General features: G+C 37.7%; 2 protein-coding genes across 5 annotated transcripts in view; one reads left to right on the plus strand and one right to left on the minus strand.

The window, feature by feature from the left end:
• LOC131947183 (uncharacterized) overlaps window positions 1-12,352 on the plus strand; it is a 60,469-nt gene extending 48,117 nt beyond the window's left edge. For all 4 annotated transcript variants that reach the window (XM_059308336.1, XM_059308342.1, XM_059308326.1 and 1 more), the window contains 3 exons: window positions 9,427-9,564; window positions 10,480-10,674; window positions 11,181-12,352. In XM_059308336.1, coding sequence (XP_059164319.1) covers window positions 9,427-9,564; window positions 10,480-10,674; window positions 11,181-12,316 — 1,469 coding nt within the window. In that variant the 3' untranslated portion in view covers window positions 12,317-12,352. The remainder of the gene's footprint in view (window positions 1-9,426; window positions 9,565-10,479; window positions 10,675-11,180) is intronic.
• Window positions 1-20,669, minus strand: part of LOC131947207 (ATP-dependent translocase ABCB1) — a 93,177-nt gene that overhangs the window by 59,886 nt on the left and 12,622 nt on the right. The window contains exons 15-22 of the mRNA XM_059308359.1: window positions 20,457-20,635; window positions 19,975-20,121; window positions 19,653-19,754; window positions 18,821-18,982; window positions 18,149-18,281; window positions 17,303-17,373; window positions 16,957-17,057; window positions 16,287-16,427 (exon numbers count right to left, since the gene is read on the minus strand). Coding sequence (XP_059164342.1) covers window positions 16,287-16,427; window positions 16,957-17,057; window positions 17,303-17,373; window positions 18,149-18,281; window positions 18,821-18,982; window positions 19,653-19,754; window positions 19,975-20,121; window positions 20,457-20,635 — 1,036 coding nt within the window. The remainder of the gene's footprint in view (window positions 1-16,286; window positions 16,428-16,956; window positions 17,058-17,302; window positions 17,374-18,148; window positions 18,282-18,820; window positions 18,983-19,652; window positions 19,755-19,974; window positions 20,122-20,456; window positions 20,636-20,669) is intronic.

Genomic DNA, 20,669 nt, shown 5'->3' on the forward strand with positions numbered 1-20,669 from the left:
CTTTGATTGATAGGATGCAGATGTTATTTCACGGACTGTACGCTAGAACTGCGTAACTAGTGGTCGGAGACATCGAGTACAAGTATCGATTACGGAGGAATACAAGTACGGAGACGAGTACGGATACAAGGGATAAATAGGAGGGGACGGCGGAACTCGTTCTCTTCCAGCTTCATCGCTTGCTTTAGATCAGTCAGTCTGTGTGACATATCAAGTTGGTTATATTGTGTTAAGAAGGACAATAGACATGTGGATTCAGTTATATGAAGCCTAGTGAGGACTGTTAGGGGGTCAGTTGATTCAGACTATTATTGTGAAACATTTCTGTTGATTCATTGTGTTATATTGAAGCATTTCTTGATTCATGTAATAAAAGGATCAATAGCGAACCTGCATCTTCGAGTCTTTCTACTGTAGTCGATGTTGTGTAGCATGAGTGGTTCAACTCGTTACAATTGGCGTTGTCGGGCAGGATAGACTCGGGGAAGGTCACATTTGGCGTTGCGAACAGGAAAGATGCAACTAGCCTAGGTCACATATATATATATATATATATATATATATATATATATATATATATATATATATAAAAGCAATTAGTGGACTTAACCTGGATAAAATCTGTTACCGTTGATATAGTACAACACTACAAGAACTAGATCTCTACCCACACTAAAGCCAGGGTGTTACCACTGTCTAATACTGAACCTATGTCGGTACAGTCAGGCCCGAGACAGTAATTACACCACCTGCGGTTTCAGTATTAGAACTAGACGAATTACCACTTGAAATTAAAAACAACAACATAAAACAAATTTATATACCATCATATTAATCATAACACTAGTCTCACCATTACTACAGCTAGACTGATAAACTGCTACATAACCAGACCTTTATCAGTCATGTGTCACCATCTTTATATCCCTGTCTTTATTGACAATCAGCTAGCTCTCATGGTTAATTAGCTAGCTCTGTAACTAATTACCTTGCTCTCGTAAATAATCCAATTGCTTCTTTCTAATTAGCTAGCCCTATTGACCAATCAACTAGTTCTCTAGCTAATCCCCTAATTTATCCCATAGTTTAAGTCATAGCTACTTAGCTAGCTCCCATAACTAATTAGCTACCTCAAAACTAACCAACTAGCTCTTAATCTTAACTAATCAGCTAGCTTTAGCTAATCAGCCAGCTTTAGCTAATCAGCCAGCTGTAGCTAATCAGCCAGCCAGAGGCGAAGCGAGGGGGGGGGGGGGCGAGGCGGGGGGGGGGGGTACATGTCCCCGGGCGCTGATCCTAAGGGGCGCCAAAATGGGTTGAAAAAATAAATTAAAAGCTCATTTTAGCTGCAGTTTTGCATTATAAATATTAAAAATATATAGGGGGGTGGGGGGGGGAGGGCTAATTGAAAGTCTGTTCCGTGGAAGGAGGGGGGGGGGGCGCCAAATTGAAAGTTTGTGGCCGGGCGCCGGGAAGGGTCGCTACGCCTCTGCAGCCAGCTCTAGCTTATTAGCTAGCTTTAGCTAATCAACCAGCTTTAGCTAATCAGCCAGCCCCCATAGCCTCTAAGCTTTATTGACTATCGAAAGCGCCACTGGCTTTAGCAGGTAAATAATGGCCAACCCAGCTGTGACCGACAGGTATGTTCAATCTAACGGGCACCGCGTCAACTGCAGGTTTATTTAAAGGTAAACACTCTCTGGGTGTGCACGGCTGGGAGAGAAGGTCATCCAGATATTATGGGATGGGGATATTAAAATGGCTTTATTAATTTGTATTGAAAGATTGTGTCTTAATAGGATCTGCGAAGATTTTTTATTTACAAATATTTAAGTCTGTTCTTTCCCCCAGATAATTTTTTTTTGTCTTTGAGGTTTAGAAGAATGGAGTTAACAATTAATGAGCGTTTTAGGGAAATGGTTGAGATGAGACATTTCTAATGTAATTGTATATACAGTAATGTGGATAGTTTTAATCTGAGTAAGGGAAGTGTGGTGATATATGCTAGCGCTTTGTGGTGAGACATGTTAGCAGTGTGGTGAGACATGTTGGCATTGAGGTGAGACACTTTAGCATTGTGGTGATTTATGCCTGCTCAGTGTGCTGAGACATGTTAGTGAGGTGAGACATGTTAGCAGTGAGGTGAGACATGTTAGCAGGAAGGTGAGACATGTTAGCAGTGTGGTGAGAAATGTTAGCAGTGTGGTGAGACAACAGTGTGGTAAGACAACAGTGTGGTGAGACAACAGTGTGGTGAGACATGTTAGCAGTGTTGAGACAAAAGTGTGGTGAGACATGTTAGCAGTGTGGTGAGACATGTTAGTAGTGTGGTGAGACATGTTAGTAGTGTGGTGAGACAACAGTGTGGTGAGACAACAGTGTGGTGAGACAACAGTGTGGTGAGACAACAGTGTGGTGAGACAACAGTGTGGTGAGACAACAGTGTGGTGAGACAACCGTGTGGTGAGACAACCGTGTGGTGAGACAACAGTGTGGTGAGACATGTTAGCAGGGTGGTGAGACATGTTAGCAGGGTGGTGAGACATGTTAGCAGTTGGTGAGACACGTTAGCAGTTGGTGAGACATGTTAACATTGTGGTGAGACATGTTGGCATGGTGGTGAGACACGTTAGCAGGGTGGTGAGATATCTTAGGAGTGTGGTGAGACATGTTAACATTGTGGTGATACATGTTGTATGTGTACATTGCGAGACCACTGTGCCATACCCTGTCCCTACATAAAAAAAAATGGTTTGACACATTTCATATGTTAATCAATACAAGTCTGCTTGGCTAATATTCAATTACACCTTCAAGTTTCCTTGCTTCGCTACTTTATAGAATTCGCCTTTAATTTCTGCATTACATAAACGCCATTCACTGGCATTTTTCTATAACATCATTCACGCAATCCAAATACATTCTTTAAATCCCAGTCCCCCCTCCCCCCTTTTCACCTATTTTTCCCCCACTTTTCGAAGTTTGTAAAGTGATTTAAAATAGCCTATGAAAATCACGACTTGTCGTCATTGTGTGTTGCACCAAATCGGTGTGTACATTGGGTGCGTGTGAACGGGCCTATGCAACAACAGCAGCCTTTTATATCGGTATACATCAGCTGCAATGGGCGTCTGTCATTCAGCCGTGACCTCTGACCTCACGTGCCAGCTTGACCTTAAAAAAAACGAGACGTCCCCTCCCTCCCGTTGCGTGCTTGTCTGGTCTGTGGTAGCAGCCGATAACATCGGGCAGGTACCAGGGGGTTCAAGTCCCACGTAACGTTACACGGGGGAGCAGAGGGTGAGACACAGTAACAGGGGTTGGTGTATAGGGAGGTTGTGCACTATCGCCCTCTGACGGTCACATGACCGTGTCTTGTGGTGTTTTTTTTTTCGCAGTGGACGTCCTCACAATCAGGGGCGAAGTGCTCGTCTAATGGCTAATTACTAGTAATTAGACAGTGTCTGGATGTTAATTAGTTCATGAGATGGGATACAAAAAAGACTAGCGCCCTGTATGAAATCTCGGAACATATAAAGGATGTAATTTCTTATGTGGTTACATACAGTATGAAATCTTGGATTATATAAAGGATATAATTTCTTATGTGGTCATATATCGTATAAAATCTTCGATTATATAAAGAATATAATTTCTTATGTGTTTACATACAGTATGAAATCTTAGATAATATAAAGGATCTAATTTCGTATGTGTTTAGAAGCAAGTGAGTGTTTAATTTCTCTCGCTAGAAATACAAAAGGCCTAGATTTCATTAAGGTATGTAATGTATCAGGTCTAGTGTGTAATACATCAGGTCTAGTGTGTAATGTATCAGGTCTTTTGGAAACTTTACCTTTATCGTATACATGGTGTACCTATTGGCCATTGCTTGATATCAACCATGTAAATTCATGTCATCCGCTTTAACCCGTAATAATGGAGAAGTGCCTTAACACAGCATAATGGGAGTCTGGTACCATATAACGGACAAGTGCCTTCTCGTGATGGTACAATCACGTCTGTAGTTAACTTATTACATTAAATGGATTAAAGAGATCTTAAAAGCTTCCCTCACCCTAACTAAAGCCTGATTTCAAAACCTTATTCTAACCCTAAAGAAAGCCGCATGCCACAATTTTTTTTTCTAGCTCCATCTGAAGCCTCATTCTGAAATCTTTTTCTAACCAAATCATAGCCTCATCCCACATACTTTTCCTAACCTTAACCAAAGCCGCTTCCCCCAAACTTTCCCTAACCCATATCATAGCCTTAAGCCATAACCTTCAGCTAACAACAAACCACAGTTTTATTATTGACGTGAGTTGTGAATTTGTCTAGGCATTGACGTGCCTTTTTGTCATTATTTTTGTCATGTATAGGCCTAGCCTACACCTCTACCTACAACCTTAACACATCTCGACGTAAAGGCCTACACACATGTTTTAATGACAGACACAGCAAAGATTGATCCAATGTCATTAAATGGACGTATGTCTGTCACACACATTCGTCTGTCAAACTGACATTTCACGCGATTGTGATGAATCGCCCATGGGCGGTAATCGACTACAACAGCTTTAGTGCTTATTAAATCGCTTTTTGAGAGTATCGAGTGTATATTTTTATAGTATCGCTGTTAATTGTACTTCGATATGGAGAAAAGATAGTAAACAACAAATGCAATAACGTGTTACAAACAACGGCGTTTTGAAACATACGCGATTTCTAAAAAGGTTTATTTCCCAGAATCCACCATGGCCGGCTACTCGTACTTGTAGTATTTGAGCTACGATACTTTCTGTGCAAGTACGACTCGTATGGACCTCGCCCACCCCTTTCACATCAATGTTGTCTTTTAATTAGGATGTCAAAAATAAATGTAACTTTGCCCTTTTCTCGGCCAGCAGATACTGGTGTCTTAAAAATACAGAAATATTTTTTTTTCAACGAATGAAATCCATATATATCATATATGGTCTAGATTGGATTAAAAAGGAAGAAGACGTATTTTCTTATAATAAATTTAGGTTTTAAAAAGTAAACACTTTGTTTGGTAAAATTTCTTATCTTGGACTAAATGCAGCAGATAGCGATATTTTTTTTTCTCGCGTTGTGTACCGTTGGCATTCAGTTTGATACAAACTTACATTTATTTTAATTAAACAATACTATGTTCTCAGCAAATACTGACTGTATTAGCCCCCATGATTTGAGACCCTCTCTTAACGCTAATTATAATAATCTCCACGCGACCTAGAAGAATGTGGCCCAGAAAGTACTGGCAACATTAGTCCCCATAATTTGAGACCCTCTCTTTACGCTAATTATAATGATCTCCACGCGACCTAGAAGAATGTGGCCCAGAATTCCCTACTGCGTTCGCTCTTTCAAGCCCCCCCCCCCCAGTCCCGAGTACATGAGAACGTCTTTAAATTGGTAGGTTCATCGCGCCCCTGGGGTCGTGGAGCTAATTCTCCTGGAGCGTCCTATCTACCTCGGCTAGGTAGAAGTACCTGGCTACGCCCTGCTGGGGAGAGGTCGGTTCCAGATTATCTAGTCAGGTGAAAGGGTAACGAGTTTATGTTGGGTCTATCCCATCTTAGTCCTGAACTGGGGTTCAAAAGGCAATGACCGACTGTGTTTTTGGGTTGAGTGGTGATTGTGTGAGGGTTGAAAAGTTCAAATCCTGTCTGGAAGGGGGGTCGTCCATAAATGACGTCACACTCATAGGGGGGAGGGGGGTCCGTAATTTTGTGACGGCTGAGGTGTGACGTCATTTTAGGGGGAGGGGTCTGGCTTTGTGTGACGGAGGGGAAGGGGAGGTAAAAATCGTCAAAAAAGCGTGACGTCATTTAAGGATGACCCCTAGGTCCGAGGTAGTTTGACCATTGCGACTATCGATGACGTCATGGCTGATATCATGTGGCTTTATGGTTATGCAATATGGCTGATGTCGCATTTTTACATTAGATGAGTGTCATTATGGCTGATGCCACATTCATCAGTAGACCTTGCCTAGCACTAGCATGTGACCTAACTCACTCAACATTTTTTATGTCAGTTAGCCGTACTCCCTCCCTAGACAAACACCCCCTCAGACATGCCCGCGGCCCAGGAGTGGCTGGTTTGGTCACGTGCCTGTGTTTACTTCTATTGACCACGTCTGTCGGGAAACTTGACCAGTCGAATGGTGTCCGAAGTGAGTTAAAACCTGGCACTAGCAGTTACGTAACTCAGCACTGTCTTTACACAGCCTATTTTACAAGACGGGCTAGTCTCGCTAGATACATCTTCATCTTAGGACTAGCTCAAAAATATGAAACATGGGAAGTTGATACGCTAACATATTTATTCGCGCATTTATTCTTTCAAGTTGAAAGGGTCAAACTATTTATGTTCATCCCGATGCCCCCTCCCCTTCACAAAATACGACCCATCGAAGGTTTATATGGGATTTAGTACCCTGCCCAGTAATGGTTTATGGGTTACTGTTGTGCTCTGTCACATATCCCTCATGACATCAGCAGATCCAATCTTGCCGACCTCAGCTCTGTCACCTGTGTATCTGCCCGGGATTAATTTAGTATCTGACCATTTGAAATGCTCTATCTGCCCATCTGACGTCAAGATAAACATACCACCATGTCCAGCAGAGAGTTGCCAGAGCCAACCAATCAACTGATTCTAAAATTAACGTATCTTACAGAAAATGGCTTCACAACCCTGAAACTGACACATCAGACATCATTCCTAAAGCTGACACATCAGCCCTCATACTGACCGATCTCCTCAACCCAAAAACTGACATATCATCAGCCTTAAAACTGACCCATGATCAGCCATAAAACTGACCCATCATCAGCCATAAAACTGACCCATGATCAGCCATAAAACTGACCCATCAGCCATAAAACTGACCCATGATCAGCCATAAAACTGACCCATCAGCCATAAAACTGACCCATCAGCCATAAAACTGACCCATTAGCCTTTTAAAATTGACCCATCAGCCATTAAACTGACCCATCATCAGCCATAAAACTGACCCATCAGCCATAATACTGACCCATCAACCATAAACCTGACCCATCAGCCATAAACCTGACCCATCAACCATAAAACTGACCCATTAGCGATAAAACTGACCCATTGACCATCAGTCCTTAAACTGTCCCCATCTGTTACACAACATCCCCACTTCACACTACCCAACCCCTCTCCTGTAGTCCCATCTCATCAAAACAAAGATAACCAATCCAACATTTTCAAACACCATTAGATAAGATAAAGGGACACGCGTCGGCCATTTTGAAAGTAACGGACAGCGTGTCAGGTGTGTAGTTGACAGCAGACGATTCACTGGTAAATCGGACACGGTGTTAATTGTAACCAACTTTTATAACAGCCGTACGGAAATGGTGTTTTTCCGTACACACCTGTTGTTTTTCGATCCTCCAATGGGGGCCAAGAGTCATGCGACACCACAGGTTGCCATAGCGATCACGTGCTAGTCTCCCAGCTGTAGCCATAGATTGGAGTGACCTCCCTGTATTTTTCTCATTATCTTTTGTGGTCGTATACGAATTATTTATCGCAGTCATCCCCGCTTACGGCACATGTTGCATGCGCAAGGTAAAATAATTTTGGTTTGTTTTTGTCGACCTTATAAAATTTGTTCTGTCACCTGTCTTAATAAGTTCTTAATATTTTATTTCGCGTCCTTTAATAATAACTTTTCTGGGAATTCCCCTTGAGGAATAGTGTTAGATGAATACTTGAATTGAGCAGTTTTTCCCGGAAATGGTTTATTTACATTTGTAAACATTGAAGCCCAATGGGCGTGTACTAGATCTACATGTATGTACCGAATGCATCAATAGTCTGGAAACAAATACTCAATAATGCTGGTCCTAATCGTAACCTTCATCAAACAGTGATATCAGCATGAAACCAAAACATATCAGTGTGCTATTATCAAATGAATAAAGCGGTACTTGTATCCTACCAGCTAAAAGCAGTAAAAGATTATTTTCATATTGTATGTTGCATTGTTTTCGACCAAACATTTAAACATTGTAGCCTCTATAACGTTATCCTGATCGTAACTAAACAGGCAACCAAAACATGGTTTAAAACATCCCAATTTATCCCTAAACAGCCAACCAAGATATATAAAACTTTAACCCATCCATCCCCGGTCAACCAAAACACCATAGAAAAGATTAACCCTTCCATCCCTAGACAGCCAAAAAAAACACCATTTAAAATAATTAACCCTCCAATCCCCACTCAACCAAAACAGAAAACATTAACCCTCCCATTTCCAGTCAATCGAACCACCATATAAAACATTAACCCTCCAATCCCCAGTGAACCCTAACACCATATAAAACATTAACCCTATAATCCCCAACCAAACCACCATATAAAACATTAACCCTCCAATCCCCAGACAATCCAAACCACCATATAAAACATTAACCCTCCAATCCCCAGTCAAATAAACCACCATATAAAAACATTAACCCTCTAATCTCCAGTTAACCAAACCACCATATAAAACATTAACCCTCCCATCCCCAGTCAACCATACCACCATATAAAACATTAACCCTCCAATCCCCAGTCAACCAAACCACCATATAAAACATTAACCCTTCAATCCCCAGTCAACCAAACACCATGTAAAATATTAACCCTCCAATCCCCAGTCAACCAAACACCATGTAAAATATTAACCCTCCAATCCCCAGTCAACCAAACACCATATAAAACATTAACCCTCCAATCCCCAGTCAACCAAACACCATGTAAAACATTAACGCCTTAATACCCAGCCAGTCAATCAAAACATTAACCCTCCAATCCCCAGTCAACCAAACACCATATAAAACATTAACCCTCCCATCTCCAGTCAATCAAACCACCATATAAAGCATTAACCCTCTAATCCCCAGACAAACCACCATATAAAACATTAACCCTCCAATCCCCAGACAATCCAAACCACCATATAAAACATTAACCCTCCAATCCCCAGTCAAATAAACCACCATATAAAACATTAACCCTCTAATCTCCAGTTAACCAAACCACCATATAAAACATTAACCCTCCCATCCCCAGTCAACCATACCACCATATAAAACATTAACCCTCCAATCCCCAGTCAACCAAACCACCATATAAAACATTAACCCTTCAATCCCCAGTCAACCAAACACCATGTAAAATATTAACCCTCCAATCCCCAGTCAACCAAACACCATGTAAAATATTAACCCTCCAATCCCCAGTCAACCAAACACCATATAAAACATTAACCCTCCAATCCCCAGTCAACCAAACACCATATAAAACATTAACCCTCCCATCTCCAGTCAACCAAACCACCATATAAAACATTAACCCTCCAATCCCCAGACAATGAAAAAGCTGCCCAGATGTTAACCACCTCACTGAGCCAGCGCCAGGATCTGGTGGAAGGTTTGGACGCTGATGCCATACTGGACTACCTCTCACACCACGGTGTCCTAGACCCCAACATTCTCATTGGTTTGGGTAAGTCAAAGACTGGCATTCTGCAAGTCTTAAGTGTGTCACACTACAAGTCTTACAGTAGACAAACTAAAAGCCTTCAGTGTGTCACTCTACAAGTCTTACAGTAGACAAACTAAAAGCCTTCAGTGTGTCACTCTACAAGTCTTACAGTAGACAAACTAAAAGCCTTCAGTGTGTCACTCTACAAGTCTTACAGTAGACAAACTAAAAAGCCGGAAGTGTGATATACCCTTACATCAAAGACTGTCATTCTGTAAGTGTGAAATACCCTTACATTAAAGACTATGTTAATCTACAAGTCTTAAATTAGACAAACTAAAAAGCCTTCAGTGTGATATAACTCTACATCATATATCCAGGATTTATATGGAGCAAGAAGATAAGATTCTTATATCAGATACACAGGGTCTGATTTAGAGATATGAGTATTACATCAGAGAAAACTAAACAACACATTTAAGTGGTATATTGTGGAGCCAGTTGTGCCTCTCCTGTGCTGAAAATTACTTAAATGAAGCAGATTCTACTGTTCTGATTTATTAGTTTAGTGCTCCCCTGCCTGATTGAATTGTATTGAAGTAAAACTTATTAAATATAGTATGCAGAGTGTGCCTGCACATGCAACCAGTTGTATTGCATCCTGGCAAAATGTTGATATGTGCCAGAACAATTTTTCACATGTTGGCCAAAACACATTTTGTCACAGCTGGCTCAAGCATACACATTTGCACTTTAGTGTTCAATTACTGTAAGCACCTTAAAGGATGTTTAAATAAATGCTTTTTAGCTTAACAAAGTTAAAGAGCTCAATTTTGTAGTGATTTTTAAGAAGATTGTAGCAAGTAGTTATGAATCGTATTTTGATAACAAGAAGCTGCTTGAAAACTAATACACAACTTTTGTCCCCCCTGACAGACAAGGGTTCCAATCCAAAGCAGCGCAACTCAGCCATACTGAAACACGTGGAGGAGCATGGGAACACTGCTGTGGCCCTCTTCATCAACGCCCTCAGACAGTCGGGGCAGCTCCACCTGGCCAGCTCGCTGGACACTGAGCAGAGGATCAAGCCAGTCTCAGGGGACGGCTATTTCGGCAAAGACAGGCACAAAGGTGGGTGAAGAGGGATAGGTAGTTTAACATTAAGAACAATCACCCTGTAGACAATAGTTTTTAAAACAAAAAATAGCTAACTCACTTCACACCTCAACCTAGTTGAGACAATGTGAAGCACTGGGGGGGAGTTAAGTATAAGCCTGGCAGAAACACAGGACCATGCCTGTCAACATGGGTGTGAGTTGTGCTTGACTCTTTATCCTGTTGTACCATGCCTGACTTTGAAGCATTGCTCATAACAATACAATAGCAAGTGTGTGGAACATTTTAAATGAAACGAAAGTGCTACTGCTTTAGTAATGATAGTGTTTACTTGCTGTTTAAATGTGACAGACAGATAAGATAATGCTTTTGAGCATAAATCTAAGCCGAAAAAGCTAACTCATTATTATATGAATAATGCCAACAGACTAGTAAAATTAATCTTAAAGTAGACCCTTTAAAAAGTGTGATGTATATGTTAAACATCACAGCCAACAATAAAATGTATTTTTCTTCCACAGGAGAAGTTACTGTAAGAGTTGAGTTTGAGGCTCTGAAAATCCTGGCTCCGAGAGAACCCAGAACAGACAAAATAGTGGACACCTCTCTCCTTTCATCCCCCTCCCACCACACAGGTCTGACGCCAGATGAGGTGAACGGTGCCCTCGTCAAAGACGACAACGACGACGATTTCGTCAAGCCGAGGTCATGCTGGTGCTTTTGCTTTTCTCGCAAGAGTAAATCAAAAAGGGCGTCGTCTTTACCAAAGAAGGATAGTGAGAAGAAGAAAAAATTTCATTCGATCAAAGAAGCTGAAGATTTACCACCGAAAAGTCAGGCGGAGCATGAGGAAGTGGATAGAAAAAATCCCAACGTGAAACCCCACAGGACAAAATCTAAGGAGAAAAACAAAAAGAGCAAAGATTCCGGGACCAAAGGTGCCTCAGGCGAATGCCCTGACCAGCATGGTGACACAGCCAAACCAAAGGGAAAAGACAGCAACAAAAAGTCCAAAACAAGCAAAACTAAATCCTCAGGAAAATCAACTGTGCCTGATCAATCTGATGTGGGCTCGGGGATGGGGGATGTAGGAGAATCTGGCATCAGCTCCAGGGAACAACCCACCCACCAGAACTACAGTAACACCAGCCCGCCTGCTTCCTTGGGGCGGATGAAACCGGATAAAGACAGCTGGGATCCGATCATTATGGAATACGATCCCAAACTGGAGCTGGTGAAGTTACGAGCTGGCCAGGAAGAGCTTGCCTCACCCACCAGACAGTACGGCCAGGTTGGCATCATGTGTGAGCAGTGGAAGTCAAGCGGGAAACATTTCTTACAAAAAGCATCACAGCTCTGCGGTAAAATAATTCAGGAGCTTCACACGGAGATTATCAAATATTTCGAACAAGACCGGGGCACGCTCGTGTTGGACGTCATCTCCGATGGCACGGCCATTTTAATCTTCAACATCTGCATGCAGCGCGTGGAGGTGAGTCACCTGCAACAGCAAGTGTCAGATGGAAGTTTGATTTCTAAAATGGAGGATATGTTTTTTTCGAAAGTGGATATTACTGCGTTTGATATTCGAGGTGTGAAGTTGAAAATTGTTCTGGACGACCAGCAAGTGAAAGCTGCTTTTTCAGAACTTTCCTGAGCTGCTGACTGGAATGCTGATTTGTTTTGTTTTTTTCGCAAGATGATTGTAAAAAAAAAAAATCAACACCCAACAGTAATCGGTGCAGTGCTATTAATATATTGCTAAGAGTTTTGTTTTAGATTAGTTTATAGTTCTATTATTTTAGAGATTTCGTGTACATCTAGTTAATTTTTTTTAAACATGGATTAGATTTTTAAAACATGGAGAAGATTAATCCATACTTATAAACAATTTTACCCCTGTTTTGTTTACACTATTTAATATATTGTAATGCTTCACAGCACTTTTTAATTCCAGCTTTTGTAACTTTTTTATCTTTGCACAGTGCTAGCAGTGAGTTTTTAAAAATTCCGGACTGACAAATTTTTTTCTAATTTATGCGTGTGGCCTTTAACATTTTACCATCGGAGGCCTTGCTATTTTGACTTTAATCTGACAATAAAATTTTTATGTTCTTTTTGAAATAAAGACAAATAATCTAATACAAACTTTGTGTAGTAGCTTTTACGTTAACCACCGAAACAAATATTCTTAGTTGACAAACTATTTTAGAATTTTAATTCATTATTTACCTAACTCCAGCAAACATGCTAAATATACAAAAAAAAAATTATATTGTACTTTTTCCTATAATTTTAAAATAACCACTGATTTTTTAAAATACATGCAATCTTCCAAAATGCAAACAACAGCTTTTAAATGCATGCTATTTTTTTTTACACATTTTAGTATATACACAATTTTGAATATTGCTTTTTAAAGTGAGTTATTTTAAAATATAATGTAAAAAAATAAAATTTCGTTTTTTTTTAAAAACTAACCTGTAAAGGTGGTGCTACTACTAATGTCAGAACTCTCATATTTGCATTTGCCCACAATTAAAAATAAAATTCTATACAAATCCTGACTATGATTAAATTAAAATTTTCAGGCCATTTTCTTGAAAAATGGTTGTACATTTGAATTAGTTTTCAACTCAAAACATTTAAGGCCCATGATTGAACTGCGCTTGTCTTTCATTTGTCATACATTTAAAGATTATTGAACCACATTGCCCACTATTTTCATAAATTTTACACTAAAAAAAAAAACAAAGTGTATTTAAATATATCAATATATTGTAGCCTAGTATACCTTTTTAAGTTGGTGATTTCATTGCACATTTAGCATATTGATAAGTGTATACGTTACACTTTAGAAAGCTACAGACCTATTTAAACACTACATTATACATTATTGTATACACTTACCTATATCTATTAAACAAAAGCTAAATTTAAACACTACTTTATAAAGCATATTAATAAAAGCCTATATAAAACGTTTTAGAAAACTAAGTCCATATGTATTGTTAGATTACTGCAGTGTTGTCTTATATGGCCTAAAGACAAGTGCAAATACGCTTAGCCTTAAGAAACGGTATTATTGGGACACTGCTTTTATGTGAAAGCATTATTCACTGCATGGCAGTACTATTATAAAGGGTTACTATATGTAAGGTGAACCACAAAAGAGACACAATATGAAAGACAATAATTCCATTATGACCAAGTTAATTATAAAATTAATCATTGTTATGACCACAATATTTTTTTGTTCGACCACATTATCATTAATTTATCACTCTGACAACTTAAGTTAAGTGAATCATTTAATTGCAAATGGTTTTTAATTCATCATGACCTTGAAATCATTTAAATAAATTTATTTAATTAGTTTATGCATGAGAGAGTGACAGACAGGCATTGATTAGTTGCTTCCCTTTAAGGTATGAAATGATTACTTCCCTTACAGTTATCAACAGACTCCTAAAAATTATATGTAAATGTGTGCTACAAACTTGTAAAATGTAACTTTTTATTTTTACAAGTGCCTATTTTTATTTTTCAGCAATGTCATTAAAAAAAATTAATTAAAAAAGAAACCACAGCCTTGTTAGAGCAAGCACCATTTCTCTGGCATAAGAAGAGGTGTATATATATAACAGAGTTTTCTTGGGCAATTGTTTAGTACCTCAGTCCCAAGTGTAAACATTTTACATATGTTTGTTTCTTTGTTTCGTTAAAAAAATAATTTTCTAAAAATTCCCACTTCTTAATTTGTGGCAATTTGAGATGAAAAAAACATTTTTAATGGGAGTTAAGAATGGAATATACTCATGAGTTCTGTCCCATTGTATACATGATGTAAATAGTTCTAGAATAGTGTCTTTCATTCTTTTGGTCTGTGTGATGGTATGGTTGTACAGAATATATCTAAACATTTTTTTTCTTTTGTGATAAATCAGAAGGTAAATAATAATTTTGAAGTGTGAAAAACAAAAATTCATTTAATTTTCCTATTATTGATGGGTGTTCGTAGACCACAAATTAAAAAGGACTATTTCAGTTTTTTAATGGTACTATATTTTGTATTGCCAAAATAAGAAAAAAATATTTGGTCCAAAATTGTCCAATATGTCACTGAGTAAACTACTACTCAATAACCAACAAGCAGACTGTCAACTGAGATTACTTAATAGAAGAAAAAATGTTTCTGGCACTATGGTGATTTTTTTTTCTGCTGTAAAAATTCAATCCCCGGTTTTATTTTCTACTGGATTCTCCAGTAATTTTAACAATTAAATCATCATTACATTTTATACTGCTAGGATCTAATACTAGCCATTGACTTGGCAAAACTATCATTATTTTTTTTTGGGGCAAAAAAATAAATAAATAAATTCATTATCTTGTGTGACATGCTTAGTTAATAAATCCATAAAATGCTATTTAAAAATTCATTAATAGCAATTTTTAAAACAGGTTTACACAAATGATTCCTATCATGAGGTTTATACCTGGAATGTTTTATAAATACAATGCTTGATACATCAATACAGTTATTTGATGAGAATGAACATAAAATTTGAGAACCATAGCTGCTGAGAAATGAAAGAGATGAAATCATACAGATGAGAATAAAGCAGGCATAGCAGGTTTGTAATGATGTCAATTTAGTGAACCTGTCATAATGCCTGCGGTATGAACCTGTAAGGACAGTGCCTGTAATGTGTAACATCATTACACCTGTAAACCACAGGTGTAATATTTTTTTATCAAATTTAGTTAGTTTATTGATTGCCTGTAAAATATCAGTTGTTTAGTTTGAAACATTAGTTTTTTTTTAAGCACACTGTGTGACAATTAATACTCTGTGGTGACCATTCATTAATACTTAACAGAAACATATAAGCACCCAAATCTTATCTATTTACAATGGTCCAAGTGGTTATAGTTCTAGTATAAAGATAGATCACTTACCCTCTGTATGCTTAATACATAAAAAAACAAACTTAGATTGCCTTTGTCTTATATTATTGTCCAGATAAATTGTTTTATAGAAGTATTTATATACTTTTTTTTTCTATTGGCTTTTACTATATTTTTTTGAAACACCAATTTAATGTAATGTGAATTGTTTTCTCCTGAGTGAGGGGAGACAACTTGGTACAGTTTTCTTGTGTTGGTTGTGAGTGATACCATTAAGTAAAGTCAAAAATAGATTTTATTAACGGTGTTTGAATATTTTTTGTTTGTTTGTTGAGTTGGTGTGTAAATTTTGTTTCAGGCAACAATTTTAAAACATTCTTTTGTTTAGGGGTGGGGGTGGTGGAGTGGTAGTGTGCTTGATAGTTTATCTGAAAATCTCAAGTTCAATTCTCGATAAGATGTGTCCGAGTCAACCTAGCTCTAATAGGGACCTGGCATGTGTCGAGGATTGTTGAGACAGATGGACATAGTGTTGACAACACTATTCCATTATATGCTGAGCTCACAGAAACAAACTCTACTTTATCCATCAGGTCTGAAAGTGTACTTCTTATAGTTGTTTGGGGGTTACAAAAAATAAACAGATGAGAGCATTATCCAAGCAAGACAGAAAGTTGATTCTGAAATGGGGTTAAGGGTGAAGATCAAGGCCTTACCTGAAGACCAGATTGGGATCCATGCCATCATTGGCGACCAGCCACGCCCCAAATCTGAAGGCACCAGCGTACATGAAGAAGATGACACCCTGGGAGAAGGCGTAGGATAGCCCGTAGATATGTGCCTGCTTGATGTTCTCACTGGAAACATGCATGGTACATCATTAACTTAATGTATGACATGAAAAGATTTTAGATATGGGCCTGCTTGATGTTCTCACTGGAAACATGTATGATACATCATTAACTTAATGTATGACATGAAAAGATTTTAGATATGGGCCTGCTTGATGTTCTCACTGGAAACATGCATGGTACATCATTAACTTAATGTATGACATGAAAAGATTTTAGATATGGGCCTGCTTGATGTTCTCACTGGAAACATGTATGATACATCATTAACTTAATGGATGACATGAAAAGATTTTAGATATGGGCCTGCTTAAATTTTCTCACTGGAAACATGTATGATACATCATTAACCTAATGTATGACATGAAAAGATTGTTGCCTGTGAAAGAAAAAAAGCCACAGTGACGTGGGCCCAACTTGGAGGAATCGGCCAAAACCAAGTACGGTGGAGAGGTGGTTGTGTCCCTGTGCTCCATAAGGGCTCCACGGGAATGATTATGGTGATGATGACAAAAACATTTGAGCAGGTTTTTACCTGTGAGGCTTGACCAGCTGTTCGCAATACTGGTCATAAAAATATGGCTCTCTGGTCAAAGCTTGGACAGTTCTTATATTCTCTATACACTCACTGGCTGTCTAAATATCAAAACAAGAATATACAAAACAATAAAAAACAACACATCATTCTGAACAGCTCTTATACATGAATATTCAGCTAATTTGAATAACAATAACATTTTGAAAAGCTACTGGGGATTACACCTCATATTTTATTGAGTTGAAACTATAGTGAAAACTGATGTAGGCAAACATCTTATATTATTTTAATGTAATACTTAAGAAAACGAAATTTATCAGATTAAAATTCTGATTTGGCTTACTTTTCCTGCTTCCTCCAGCAACTTAGAATCTCTCATTTGGTTTCTTTTCAGTAATTTCATGTTGATCATTCCTGAAAGAAAGTAAAAACTTATTGACAGCATTTGGCCAGGAAACTCAATTCATGTCTAGATGTTAGAATTGATTCTAAAGAAGATGTTATACATGGAATAAGTTTTAGACATTTTTTTCTTACTCTAATCCAATTCATGTACAAATTTTATTACTGATTTTAAAATAGGAGTGTTTAAATTGTGCAGTAAAGAAAATAATATAAGCAAGGGGTCCTGGCTTCAAATACTGGTCAACCAGCTTCCCAAATTTTTAGCTAACAAGGCACTAAGAAATGAAGAAATAAATAGCCACTGGGAATGTTTCTTCGACTCTATTAATCTGTATGAGTTTTTTTTTAAAATTAAGTGGGCTCTACACAATCTGCTTTGATGGTTAAGTTTCCCTTTCAAACCTGACGGTCTATGGGGCAAGTGAAGTAGAGTTCACTTGTTTCTGTGACCTCGGCATATGAAGAGATAGTGTGGTCAGCAGTATGCCCAGCCGCTTTTACTTTCCCTAACGTGAGTTAGGTACCCATCAGTGTTGGGTGGACTCAGGGACGGTCTACTGGCTTGAACCCGGATTCAAACTGGAGACTTACGGATTAGCAGTCCAGCTCTCTAATGCTAGACCACTCAGTCCCATGCTTTGATGGTTGCTGTCTTGAAAAGTAACTAGACTTTCTTATTTTCTAGATTTAAAAAAATCCTGTGTTTTACAAGATAAAGCAAGGATTGTATATTACATGATAAGGCAAGGATTGTGTTTTACCTGATAAGGCAAGGATTGTGTACCTGATAAGGCAAGGATTGGAACTCCAGCCAATACAGCCAGTGCCAGCTTCCAACCAAAAGCAAAAGCAATTCCCAAACCAGCTCCCATTGAAGTAATGGACTGAACAATGGTTGCCAGTCTGATGCCTGTAGCCTGGGGAACGGAATAGAACTTTTATGGCTGCGCTCATTTTTGATAATAGCTGTGAAGCATATCATCACGTTAACAGTTACTTTCATGAATACCTTTCCCCCAAACAAAACAGAAGTTATATACAAAATATATACTTTAACCAGTGTTCACCCCTCCAGAAAATTTAAGCCCCTTCATCCCCAAAAGTTTCAAGTGCCCTTTTGGAAAAAAATGTCTGAATGAAACACTGCAAGTTAAGTACTGGCAGTGTTTATTTCTGTCAATAATGACCTAGATAAATAAATGCAGTGTAACAATTTTATATGTTAAGCTTTGGCTATCTTCACATGTCTGAAAATATAAATCATCTAGTGACAGCAATGATATATCTCCATGTTACATGATTACCATCTTATTTTTGACAATGATATCGCCCAGTCTAAACCTCCAGCAGATAAATTGCAGAACGATGATCAACTTCAATTTTGATCAACCAAAAACTCGAGATCAAACAAGTACTTAGCGACAGTATTGAAAGAAATGTATGTCAAACGTCTTACATTTTTAACCATTGATGCATCGGTTGCCAAGCGGGTTGTTAGAGCCCCAGTGGAATGTTTAGGGTTGTCAAAATATTCAACATCCTGTCGTAGAATGTTCTGGAATGTTCGGTGCCTGAGTCGCTTTGTTAGACGTTCACCGGAGAAACCAAAAGAAACATTCTATACGAGAAAAATTTTTCCATTTTAACAATGAATGAAATAATTATTTCTAAAAAATTTATAAGTTCTGAGTAAAATTAAACAACGCAATTAAAAATGACATAAATAAAATCTAAACGGTGAGTTCACATTTCTCTTGCATGGTTTCTTATTAATTGTTTCAGTTATTTATTCCGACTAAAATGATATGGTAAAAACATCATGTTTTGTTTTTGTTTCTTGATGATTTTCTTCTAGTATTTTTGTTTTTATATTTCATATTTTGACTAGCCCTAATACACAAAAACCTAATATACAAAAACCTTTACGCATATCACTCTGCAACATCACATCATTCTTTAAAAATTCATAATTGATGTCTTTCTATGATTTAATTTATGGTAACTTATAATGTATTTTAAAAAATAAATATCACAAAATACTTATCATACTATATGCCAGTTAGTTAAAACAAGTTTGTTTTCTTAATACAGTTCTTACTTTTTTAATTAACGCTTAACAAATCCTATAGTTAGGTTCCCTTTGAAACCTGACAATCTATGGGGCAAATGAAGTAGAGTTCACCTGTTTTATGTGACCTTGGCATATGAAACCCAACCTATCCTATAGAATTCAAATAATTGTGGTGACTATTTTATAATTCGGCCAGGTAGTTCAATGTTTTTTTAACCTGCAATACGTGGGCAACAAATGAAAGACCGCCTAATGCAATAAACATCATGCTCCAGAACAAGCCTTCATCCAGCAGGTCTTGGCCAGATTTTCCAAACGTCTGCAAGGTAAAGTAAAAAATCAATCTACAAAACTTGCTGCAACTAAATTTTGAATACACCAGTTTACAGTACTAAGAAGGATAATACTAATAATTTAGTAAACAATAATTTATTTTCAATTCAAGTTATGCATTTCTATATGATGTCTGATATTTATGATTCAAATAACAATTAAGGTTGCAACTGCTATAAAGAATGATAAAGCTCAGTTTTACTTACAGTGATAATTTGGCTAAAAAACACAGCATAGACAGGCATTATTGAACCATTTACAATAGCACCAAAGCAGCCAACTATAATAAAGGGCCATTCTTTTAAGTTTGACTTGAACATGCGAATAAATCCTGGCTTAAGAACATCTGCGTCCTGAGTGCAAAATAAATCATTATTAAAAATTGCAAATAAAATATTCAATTTATATTAATACATTGTTTTTAAAAAGCCTTTAAAGCTTATACTCTGTGAAAATAAAGCTTAGGTTTTTAAAAAATATGATATAGACCCAGATCTGTATGGAATTTTTAATAAATACACACCTAAGAAAATATGTAGGTTATAATAGTCTATTTATATATGCATAACGGCCTACTTCTTAATTTAAAAAAAAACATTATTTTTAATTTGTTGCTAGATTTATATATTTGTTTTGAGCCTTTTAATTAAGTGAAGGTTTTTATCTTGTTCAGACAACTGATACCAACCTCCTCTTCCTCAGCAGCTGCAGTCTTAGACTTGAACAAATTAGACTTTTTAGCTTTAGCCCCTCCATCAGCACTCTGTATTGAGACCTGCTGTGTTAGCACTTTCTTCTGGGAATGTTGGCGTGAAATGCTTCTGTCTACTTTCTTTTCTGACATTGTCTGATCATTTTCTTGAAATCCTAAAAGAATTAATTAATGTTTTAATTTATTTGT

The sequence above is a fragment of the Physella acuta genome, unplaced genomic scaffold (assembly GCF_028476545.2).
Source record: "Physella acuta isolate Inbredline_101_S28 unplaced genomic scaffold, ASM2847654v3 ptg000055l, whole genome shotgun sequence".
Lineage (NCBI taxonomy): Eukaryota > Metazoa > Mollusca > Gastropoda > Physidae > Physella > Physella acuta.